The 11,957-nt window shown below is 45.6% G+C and overlaps 1 protein-coding gene across 1 annotated transcript in view; it reads right to left on the bottom strand.

Moving 5' to 3' along the window:
• Positions 1-11,957, bottom strand: part of xrcc1 (X-ray repair complementing defective repair in Chinese hamster cells 1) — a 35,045-nt gene that overhangs the window by 1,573 nt on the left and 21,515 nt on the right. The window contains exons 11-16 of the mRNA XM_048261155.1: positions 11,070-11,151; positions 8,552-8,663; positions 3,550-3,595; positions 2,942-3,084; positions 2,612-2,702; positions 398-473 (exon numbers count right to left, since the gene is read on the bottom strand). Coding sequence (XP_048117112.1) covers positions 398-473; positions 2,612-2,702; positions 2,942-3,084; positions 3,550-3,595; positions 8,552-8,663; positions 11,070-11,151 — 550 coding nt within the window. The remainder of the gene's footprint in view (positions 1-397; positions 474-2,611; positions 2,703-2,941; positions 3,085-3,549; positions 3,596-8,551; positions 8,664-11,069; positions 11,152-11,957) is intronic.

Raw genomic sequence — 11,957 nt, 5'->3', positions numbered from 1 at the left:
AATCCTGTAGGACGCAACAAAAAACAAATAAGCAAATAAGCTAATTTCTAAAAAAAGTTTAGTTCCACTGGTTACACCCCTTGGAAACCAAACACATTGATTAGGTATTCCTAACGATACTTCCTACATCGTGTAAACTTTGCCAACAATACTGTCAGTTTGTAGTCAGGAAACACTGTATGTAGATCTACATTTGCTGGAAATGAATAGACACATTCTTCAGACTGCAATTTTTGATGTTTGAACATTTACCACAGCCACTTTGGATTTGGAAACTACAGCATCATCCCCTGTCGTCGCTGATCGGCCAGACCTTTCTGGGGTCTGATGTGAAACCAGAGTAGCCTGCGAAATGTAACGCTTCAGTTATGCACCAGGTGTCCTCGCGCAAACTTACGTCCTCAAAAGAGTCATGCCAACCCTCACTGGTGATGACGAACTGCACCTTGTCACTCATGTAGTCCTCAAGTGTTCTACACGAGAGAGAGGGAGAGAGAGAGAGGGAGAGACAGAGAGAGAGACAGAGAGAGAGACAGAGGGAGAGACAGAGGGAGAGAGAGAGGGAGAGAGAGAGAGAGGGAGAGGGAGAGTGAGAACAAAAAAGAAGAATAGTCAAGAGACTGTAGTGATCATTTGTTCCATTTCTCTCCCCATAAGATGCTGTAGCTCTCATAGGATGCCGTGTGCTGTAGCTCTCATAGGATGCCGTGTGCTGTAGCTCTCATAGGATGCCGTGTGCTGTAGCTCTCATAGGATGCCGTGTGCTGTAGCTCTCATAGGATGCCGTGTGCTGTAGCTCTCATAGGATGCCGTGTGCTGTAGCTCTCATAGGATGCCGTGTGCTGTATCTCTCATAGGATGCCATGTGCTGTATCTCTCATAGGATGCCATGTGTTGTATCTCTCATAGGATGCCATGTGTTGTATCTCTCATAGGATGCCATGTGCTGTAGCTCTCATAGGATGCCATGTGTTGTATCTCTCATAGGATGCCATGTGTTGTAGCTCTCATAGGATGCCATGTGTTGTAGCTCTCATAGGATGCCATGTGCTGTATCTCTCATAGGATGCCATGTGCTGTAGCTCTCATAGGATGCCATGTGCTGTATCTCTCATAGGATGCCGTGTGCTGTATCTCTCATAGGATGCCATGTGCTGTATCTCTCATAGGATGCCATGTGCTGTAGCTCTCATAGGATGCCATGTGTTGTAGCTCTCATAGGATGCCATGTGCTGTAGCTCTCATAGGATGCCATGTGCTGTATCTCTCATAGGATGCCGTGTGCTGTAGCTCTCATAGGATGCCGTGTGTTGTAGCTACTGGTTAATAACCAGGCGTGTGCTGTAGCTCTCATAGGATGCCATGTGTTGTATCTCTCATAGGATGCCGTGTGCTGTATCTCTCATAGGATGCCATGTGCTGTAGCTCTCATAGGATGCCATGTGCTGTATCTCTCATAGGATGCCATGTGCTGTAGCTCTCATAGGATGCCGTGTGCTGTAGCTCTCATAGGATGCCGTGTGCTGTAGCTCTCATAGGATGCCATGTGTTGTATCTCTCATAGGATGCCATGTGTTGTAGCTACTGGTTAATAACCAGGCGTGTGCTGTAGCTCTCATAGGATGCCATGTGCTGTAGCTCTCATAGGATGCCGTGTGCTGTAGCTCTCATAGGATGCCGTGTGGTAGCTGCATAGGATGCCGTGTGCTGTAGCTCTCATAGGATGCCGTGTGCTGTAGCTCTCATAGGATGCCGTGTGCTGTAGCTCTCATAGGATGCCATGTGTTGTAGCTCTCATAGGATGCCGTGTGTTGTAGCTACTGGTTAATAACCAGGCGTGTGGCTGCAGAGCCATCAGTGCTGTTGGCTAAGAGCTTCAGTGGGGGCAGTAGGGTCTCCGTCACACACTCTAAGAGCTTCAGTGGGGGCAGTAGGGTCTCCGTCACACACTCTAAGAGCTTCAGTGGGGGCAGTAGGGTCTCCGTCACACACTCTAAGAGCTTCAGTGGGGGCAGTAGGGTCTCCGTCACACACTCTAAGAGCTTCAGTGGGGGCAGTAGGGTCTCCATCACACACTCTAAGAGCTTCAGTGGGGGCAGTAGGGTCTCCGTCACACACTCTAAGAGCTTCAGTGGGGGCAGTAGGGTCTCCATCACACACTCTAAGAGCTTCAGTGGGGGCAGTAGGGTCTCCGTCACACACTCTAAGAGCTTCAGTGGGGGCAGTAGGGTCTCCGTCACACACTCTAAGAGCTTCAGTGGGGGCAGTAGGGTCTCCGTCACACACTCTAAGAGCTTCAGTGGGGGGCAGTAGGGTCTCCGCACACACACTCAGTGGGGGGCAGTAGGGTCTCCAAGAGGTCTCCGTCAGTGGGGGCAGTAGGGTCAGTAGGGTCTCCGTCACACACTCTAAGAGCTTCAGTGGGGGCAGTAGGGTCTCCGTCACACACTCCTAAGTCTTCAGTGGGGGCAGTAGGGTCTCCGTCACACACTCCCAAGAGCTTCAGTGGGGGCAGTAGGGTCTCCGTCACACACTTCAGTGGGGGGCAGTAGGGTAAGAGCACACTCTAAGAGCTTCAGTGGGGGCAGTAGGGTCTCCGTCACACACTCACCCGTTGAAGGCGATGATGTAGCGCTGGAGCAGGCGTCTCTCGTTCTGGGGGAACTTGCCGTAAAGGTAGAGGTGCCTCCCCTTCAGGTAATCTGAAGAACAGAAGTCAGAAAGACAGGCGTTTACTGACAGCACACCCAAGGGCAACACAGGCAGAAGGCTTGGGCTAAATGTTGAACACTCAAATGGTTTGGTTTGAACAGGCAACATCTGTGTTTTCAATTTTCAGAAAAAAAACAAAAAGACAGACAGACAGACACACACACATATATAACAACTGCACACACATGCAGGCTCACACCATTCTATTGATTGTGTTTGAAGAGCACACCTGGGAGGTCAGGGATGGGCTTGTCCACTTCCTCCTCTGCGTCTGTATTCTCATCTGTTGATCCTCCGTAAGGGTCCTCCTGTCCTCCACCCTGACACTTCTCATCCCTCCTTTTTTTCTTGTGATGGCTCTCCGTTTCCACCCTGAGCACCCGGGACACAACATTAGATAGATATGTACACATGCACACTACTTTTCTTAACATTAGATAGATATGTACACATGCACACTACTTTTCTTAACATTAGATAGATATACACACATGCACACTACTTTTCTTAACATTAGATAGATATGTACACATGCACACTACTTTTCTTTTCCTCCAAGCACTCAAAGCACTTTATATAATAATGCCTCAAATTCACTCACACATTTGCACACATTATACCATTATTCAGTCTACATCAATACAGCAGTATAATTAAAAGTTCCTAAGTTCTATATGTAGACCTCCCAGTTATATGCAGTCTTCTGCACCCCTTTGGATAACATACTGTAAACTCCGGTTAAAGGCCACCACAGAATATCTAATTGACTGTATTATGAGTATGGTAATGAGTATAGTTAATGGACTGCATTAGGAGTGTTTATGGATATGCAATTACCTCTTTAGTTCATCCTCTGTGTCCATGCCAGACTCCGCGTCATTATCTAAAAAAAACAAACAGACAATGAAATATCAATAACGGCCAAACAACTAGTGCCGCACGACTAACAAGAAGAGAAGCCCATCTTTTGAGAAGGTTGATTTATTTCTGCTTCATTACGGAATATACAATTTACACTATAGTAGGGCTACAACTATTAATCGATTAGTTGTTGCCTATTAAATTAATAGACACGTATTTTGGTAATTGTTAATCAGTTTGGGTCATTCGTTAAGGAAACTACTTTATAGGTGATCCTAAAACTTACCTAAACCTAAATCCACTGACAGTAATTTAAATATGTTTGGTGAGAGGACTAAACTGGGTATTTGAAAACATATTTGTGGGCTTTGGGAAACGCTCTGCAAACTGTTTTTATCTAAGCCAACAACAACAAACAACAACTTGATTAACAGAGAAAATAAATCAACAGATTTATTGACTATCAAAATAATAATTTGTCACAGCCTGACACTATATGCTTCCAGTATGACGTGATGTGACAAAATAAAATAATCTTTTTCTGGCTATTTTATATTGTAGAACAAAACTGGTATCACACACGTGGGGGTTTATATAGGTAGTAAACAAAAGAAAAGTGAACGAAACGCAGCTAACAAGTGCTCAACATGTATAGGGACCAGACCTTTCCCTGGGACTGGGTGAGAGCAAAAGTGCGAAAAGTCCAAAATTACAAAACATTTAGCTTTATGTCTATGCATAACCAGAAATAGTCAGAAAAAGAAAGACCCATAAGAGTGTTCAAACTTGTGACTGGAGCTATGCGTGCAGCCGTGCATGCACACACACACACACACACGCACTTTGGACCTTTTCATTTACATACAAATGAAAAACATGGCCAAGTCCTTCCTCGCTGATTGATTTGAATGAGCGGTTTCCTGACCCCAGCCACAACATGCTCCACTGTAATCCTCCCCACCAGCCCTCATCTCTATTCACCGCAGCACTGCGCAAAGACTTGACTGTGTTAAGCATGTGCTCACCCTCTCCTTGCTTGGTCTCCCATTAAACTGCTTATGATGGGAGCTGGGAGTAAAGGACAACCATTCACACACGTGAACACACAATAACCAACAAGATCACACACACACTAACGACCAAACTCTCTCTTTCTCACACACACACACACACACACTAATGACCAAACTCTCTCTCTCACACACACACACACACACTAATGACCAAACTCTCTCTCTCACACAAAGTCAAAGTCAAAGTCAGCTTTATTGTCAATTTCTTCACATGTTCCAGACATACAAAGAGATCGAAATTACGTTTCTCACTATCCCACGGTGAAGACTAGACATATTTTACCAATTTAGGTCCACAGACAAACTGAACATTCAAGTAAACAAAAAAGTAAGTAAATAAGTAAATAAGAGGGCACATATAATAATGAAAAAATAAGAGCAGCAAAATTTGGTTGAAATTGTGCATAGACAGTCAATAAAATACTAGTGCAAAGTCAGGCCAATAAAAGGCTTGGGTAGTTCTGTTTGACCTAAGTAAGAAAGAAAGTGGCATAGTGGTGCAAGTTATGTAAGAGCAGCAGAAGTGTTGTGTTTTCAGGGACAACAACAACAAGTTGTAAAGTGTACAAGGTGCAAGTGTGCAAGTGGAGTAGTGCAGGCGCCATTTTGGGTCCAATGTCCAGGATGTTATGTAGCTGAGGGTGGAGGGGGAGAGGAGGGAGAGAGTTCAGCATCCTTACAGCTTTGTGTATGAAAGCTGTTGGTGAGTCTGGTAGTGCGGGAGCGCAGGCTTCTGTACCTCTTCCCAGAGGGCAGTAGATCAAACAGATTGTGAGCGGGTGACTTGCATCACTCACAATTTTGGTCGCCTTCTTGGGTGAGGTGGGTGGTGTAAATGTCCTTCAGGGAGGGGAGAGAAGCACCAATAATCCTTCCAGCTGTGTTCACTATGCGCTGCAGGGCTTTCCTGTTGTATTCAGTGCAGCTTCCGCCCCACACAGCGATACCGCTGGAGAGGATGCTCTCAATGGTGCCTCGGTAGAATGTGGTCATGATGGCTGGTGGAGCACTTGCTCGCCTGAGTTTCCGCAGGAAGTACAGGCGGCGCTGAGCTCTCTTCGCCAGTGATGCAGTGTTGGTGGTCCAGGAGAGTTTTTGGTGTTTGGTGAAGTTGGTGTTTCACACACACCAACTTCAAATCACACACACTCTCCCACACACACACACACCTTAAGAAAACTTAAACAAGCAACTCCGCATTGCAGAACGTCCTACAATCCATTAATCCAGGGTCCTATAGAGGAATGGCACCTGAATGAGGCTGCTGCTGCTGCTGCTGTCTAAGGCATAACATTTTTTTTTCTTGGGTTCCGGTTTCTGACCGACCCTGGCAACTTATGTGCGACCCAAATTTATTTTATGAGCTTGGGGAAGAAATAACACTAAATAGTCTAGGCTACATTAAATAAATCCACAAATAAAAGGCGAGCTATAATTACATTAATTACCCCTTGCGTTATGTAGGGATGAGCGTATTCTCTCTTTTACAAAGTAGCCTATGCACAGCTGTTCACGAAGACGATTGTTTTCGTCACTTACCAAGGCACTCGCAATTTTGTCCAAACACCGCAACTTTTTCGCAAATTTGACCAATCATCGTAGTTTCACCGTGAAATTTCACCTACCACAACAGTCCCTCGTGCAGAATATTGAGCCAGATGGCACACTTACTTCTGCACCTTCTGCATATGACACCAAAGACTGCCCTAACGTGTTCGTTCCTCTGCAGTTTTGATGACAATAAATAGAAGGCTAACGTTAATGATCTGCTTACTTGCATCTCTCAACCTGGTGTTGCTAACCTACCTAGGCTATGAAAGTAAGTTAATTAAGGCCTACTTGGTTTACTGACATTTGAGTAGGCTATGCAACCCATTGGCAAACGTTTACCTGGATATGTCCTTTTAGCTTATGTCATGTTTGCTAGCTTGTGGGCTTAGTTTGAGTAGTGCTACCAAAATCATAGAAATGAATAAAATTGCAAGACATTTACAGTACCTCTTCTATGATCCAAGAATGATTTCATTCGAGTTGTTTTTTTAACATTTATTTTAACTAATGACATAGAAGACATTCCCAATTGCATCCACATATCGTAATGCACTATGCAAAAAGTGATTTACACTCCTAGCTGAACACAGTGAGATGCAAGCCTTCCAATCCACTCAGAAATGTAATTAGGCTACTCTCACGTCCTTAATGGGGCAGGCAGTCAAATTAGACGTACACCACCAATGTAATGACATTAAACAGAAGTGTAGTCAAATAGTTTACATCAATATGAAATTACTAGATACTTACTTGGCTATTAGTAATTATGTAGGCCACAGACTATGAATTATTAAAAAGATATGAACTTAATATGAATTACAAAATATATGAATGTATTGAAACATATGACATGTTGCCATCTCTTTAGGTGACTGTCTTTTTTGGACAATTCTACGAAAGGTTATACTGCTTTGTGAATTACCTCAGTCAAAGCATTTTCACAAGTAAAGTAGGCCTACTTTGATTTTCTGTAATCCTTACTGTTTACCTTTGATTATCCTTTTTTAATAAGCATCAAGATTATCAGTGTGATTTTGGTCTTACTAACCTTAATTGCCCTAAATTAAAAAACTATTTTTGCAATTTTCACTTCCTCCCGCAATTTCTCCACAAGAAACAGCTAAAAACACCAAAAAACTTCCATCCAGGCATTTTAGGTCGAAACAGTCTCAAAAAACCTTGTGAAATCCTGGAGGGACTGATTTTCTACCCTTACTGCCACTGGGAAGGAAGAAAAAAAAAAAAAAAAAAACTCAACTGAACCAACAGGAACCAAACCTTTTTTTTTTTTTTTTTTTATGCCTAATCAGAGCTGCTGCATTTGAAACAACTCTGGACATCATGAATAACAAGTGAGAAGCACGGACCAGCAGCAGCCCCTGGGGATGAGGATGAGGAAGATAATGGACCAGCAGCAGCCCCTGGGGATGAGGGTGAGGAAGATGGGGGGGGCAGATGCTCTTTCTTTCCTTCTTCTCATCTGGCAGTGCAAACTCTCTTTCCTCTGCTCTTTTCCTCCTGTCTGCATCCCTCTATCCCTCCATCCCAGTTGCTCGAGTGCGCCCCATCTGCCCAGCGTGCCCTCCCCCCCTCTCTGCCTGATTAAGGAGCGCAGCTTGAGCCTCCCATCCTGCCCCCTTCAGTTGGATTCTGCTCGCCGCCCCCCCCCTGCTGGCCGTGGAGGTGTGTGCTCTTCCACTCGTCAGGCCTACTACTCCCACAGCGAGGAATAGAAATCTCTCTCGAAGGGCCTAAACCATTAAACTATACTCTAGTCTACACCACAGCCTACTAAGGTCAGATCTCACGTATCTGTGTGTGTGTGTGTGTGTGGACACATACACACACACAGGGGTTGGTTAGCGGACACACACACACACAGTGGTTGGTTAGCTGACAGTGTATGGTGCCAAGTCAACACAAGCAGGTCCAGCATAGTGGACGCAGTTACAGTACAATGTCTGTATTACACTCCATTACACACAAGTCTAACTTCTAATTCATAACAATGTCTACAGACTACATGTTATCTGCAGAACCTTACTCCTAAGATGCAGGATACACCTGCAAAGCTAGAGGGAGTGTGTGTGTGTGTGTGTGTGTGTTGAACACGTGTGATTGTGCTTACATGGGCCTTTGGAGAATGGCTCATAAAAAAGGTACTGGCTCTACTAAGCTAATCACATGTAGTCATGACCGCTTTACGAATGTGTGTGTGTGTGTGTGTCCACCCACATAAATGCTCTATGTTGCTGTGATGAAGAAATGAGAACTGGAGTGTGTGTCTGTGTGTCTGTGTGTGTGTGTGTGTGTGTGTGTGTGTGTGTGTGTGGTTCCTGACTGTGTTCTCTCACCTGGCTCATCAGCATCAGTGGAGCCCCCGTACTCATCCTCCTCCTCCTCCTTCACCTCCACCTTTACTGCTTGCTTCTGTGGCGTGGCATTCCTCTTTTCCGGAGTCTTCCGCTGGGAGGCAAAAGAGCACGGAGATGATGAGGACAAAGGGTGCTGGCAGCAGAGAATACAGTGTGTACACACACACACACACAGGCAGCTGGGCTCGTACATTTCCAAGAGAACACAGGTGTGTACACACTTGGGCTGGGCGATAAAACGATAGCGATATGTATCACAATAGACATGCAATCGATATCAATAAAAAATACGTTCGATAATTAAAAGCAACACATACCTCCTACCTTACGTTGTCCATAAATAAATAGGCTAAATATATCTTGCATTGTAGCTAGTATGTGCAACTCTACCAGAGTAGGCGATAGAAGTAGGCCTACCTCAACACAGACTCTCAATGAGTCCTTGCCCCATGCACTCTCTCTCTCTCCCTCTCAACAGGCGCATCCCTCCTCATGCACACGTAATCCAACCATTCACAATCGTGCAAGACGACTGGCTAAATTGCTATTAAATCCGGTTAGCATCATTAGCACGCTGCACAAATTTGTCCAAAACTGTTGCATTCAAATTGACTGCTAAGTTCTAATCATCTCAGTCCCGATGCAAATGGAAAAGTATTTTCCAAGACTCAAACGGGCCTGTCCCAAAGAGAAAAAGTATTAATTTGAAACTTAAACAAACATGGGGAAACTGAACAGTTTAACCAGTAGACTATGATAAACTAGCAAATTAAGCTACTTTGTTTACAATATTACCAGGCTTCAACCAGTGCTGCTCATTCAGACTTGTGCACATTTATTTATTTATTTATTTATTTGAGTGTTTGTCATGATTGTGTTGTTTTCTTTTCCCTGTTTGCTTTGATTGAGAACTGAGGTGATTCAAATCAGAGGAGGTTAAGTTTAAAATAAAAGTGTTTAAATGTAACTTTTTTTTCCTGGTCCTTATCTGAAATAGATTTTTAAAAAAATCAATAATTATCGATATTGACTGATATGAAATAGTTATATCGTGATACAGTTTTCAGCCATATCGCCCAGCCCTAGTACACACACACACACACACACACAGGCAGCTGGGCTTGTACATTTCCAATCCCTTTGACATTAAACCCTCCAACCACCCCACCCTCCAGCGCATGCACACACACACACACACACACACACACACATGCGCCTGCCACCGCTGCTTATGCGTTTTCCTTCGATGGCCCTGCTCAGCTGCCCTCTGAGCTAAGAAAGCTTGATGTCCTCCTCTGAGCTAAGAGAGCTTGATGTCCTCCTCTGAGCTAAGAGAGCTTGATGTCCTCCTCTGAGCTAAGAGAGCTTGATGTCCTCCTCTGAGCTAAGAGAGCTTGATGTCCTCCTCTGTCTGTCTCACCACGTTAACGGGCTCTTCCTCTGAGCTAAGAGAGCTTGATGTCCTCCTCGGTCTGTCTCACCACTTTAACTGGCTCTTCCTCTGAGCTAAGAGAGCTTGATGTCCTCCTCTGAGCTAAGAGAGCTTGATGTCCTCCTCTGAGCTAAGAGAGCTTGATGTCCTCCTCTGTCTGTCTCACCACGTTAACGGGCTCTTCCTCTGAGCTAAGAGAGCTTGATGTCCTCCTCGGTCTGTCTCACCACTTTAACTGGCTCTTCCTCTGAGCTAAGAGAGCTTGATGTCCTCCTCTGAGCTAAGACGGCTTGATGTCCTCCTCTGAGCTAAGAGAGCTTGATGTCCTCCTCTGAGCCAAGAGAGCTTGATGTCCTCCTCTGAGCTAAGAGAGCTTGATGTCCTCCTCTGAGCTAAGAGAGCTTGATGTCCTCCTATGTCTATCTCACCACGTTAACGGGCTCTTCCTCTGAGCTAAGAGAGCTTGATGTCCTCCTCTGAGCTAAGTCTCACCACGTTAACGGGCTCTTCCTATGAGCTAAGAGAGCTTGATGTCCTTCTCTGAGCTAAGAGAGCTTGATGTCCTCCTCTGAGCTAAGTCTCACCACGTTAACTGGCTCTTCCTCTGAGCTAAGTCTCACCACGTTAACTGGCTCTTCCTCTGAGCTAAGTCTCACCACGTTAACTGGCTCTTCCTCTGAGCTAAGTCTCACCACGGTAATGGGCTCTTCCTCTGTCTGTCTCACCACGTTAACGGGCTCTTCCTATGAGCTAAGAGAGCTTGATGTCCTTCTCTGAGCTAAGAGAGCTTGATGTCCTCCTCTGAGCTAAGAGAGCTTGATGTCCTCCTCTGAGCTAAGAGAGCTTGATGTCCTCCTCTGAGCTAAGAGAGCTTGATGTCCTCCTCTGAGCTAAGAGAGCTTGATGTCCTCCTCTGAGCTAAGACGGCTTGATGTCCTCCTCTGAGCTAAGTCTCACCACGGTAACGGGCTCTTCCTCTGAGCTAAGTCTCACCACGGTAACGGGCTCTTCCTCTGAGCTAAGTCTCACCACGGTAACGGGCTCTTCCTCTGAGCTAAGTCTCACCACGGTAACGGGCTCTTCCTCGCTCTCTTCGTCCTCCAGGTCACTCCCGTCCGAGCTCGACTCGGCGCCATCCATCAGATACCTGGGGAAGGAAGAGAAGCACAGAAGAGGTGAGGGGAAAAGGAGGAGAGAGAGAGAGAGAGAGAGAGAGAGAGAGGGTTGAAGTGGCTGCATACGTACAGTACGTACAGGCTTCTGCACAACATGTCTGGACAAACGAGACGGAGCTCCTTGTGGCGTTCACCACACGGCTCACCAGGGCATGAGCTCACGCGGCTCACCAGGGCCTTACGCCACTCAAGGCTGCGCGTGCGACAGCGTCTGCTACGCTATCCAACGTGCTACTCGTTTGTGCTTCCCATTACGTTCCCCTTCCTCCACTGCACTTAAGGGCTCAATTTGCCATGTTATCTCTTCTCTGCTCCTGTTTGTGTTTGGAACGATGGTGGTTTGATTAGCAGATGAGAGCAACATACCACTTGTAAAAAGAGACATACTACAGAAAAACCATACATGTTAGTCCAGATGCAGCAACAAGTGGCTGTCTGTGTGAATGTGATTAAGTGTGTGTGTGTGTGTGTGTGTGTGCCGGTACTTGCATGAATGAATAAATGCTGGTCATGTTCAAAGGAAGTGGAAGGCTTAATTACCCATAGCAGATGCAGCTTTTAAATACGGAATACATCATCATCAGAGCGACACACTCCAAGTAGTGGAACAAAGGGGGTTGTGGGGGAGGGTGGAGGTGGGGGTGGGGGGAGGACGAGCAAGAGACATACAAGGAGAACCGAGAATGTGTAGATGAGAACAAGCCAGCATGTTGTAGACGGAGAGAGAGAGAGAAAAAGAAAGAAAGAAAGAAAGAAAGATAGGGGGGCGAGCAAGAGT

This window comes from Alosa alosa, chromosome 13 (assembly GCF_017589495.1).
Source record: "Alosa alosa isolate M-15738 ecotype Scorff River chromosome 13, AALO_Geno_1.1, whole genome shotgun sequence".
Taxonomy (NCBI): Eukaryota; Metazoa; Chordata; class Actinopteri; order Clupeiformes; family Clupeidae; genus Alosa; species Alosa alosa.
The sequence above is the reverse complement of the archived record's forward strand: the minus strand, read 5'-3'. Positions and strand labels throughout refer to the sequence as shown.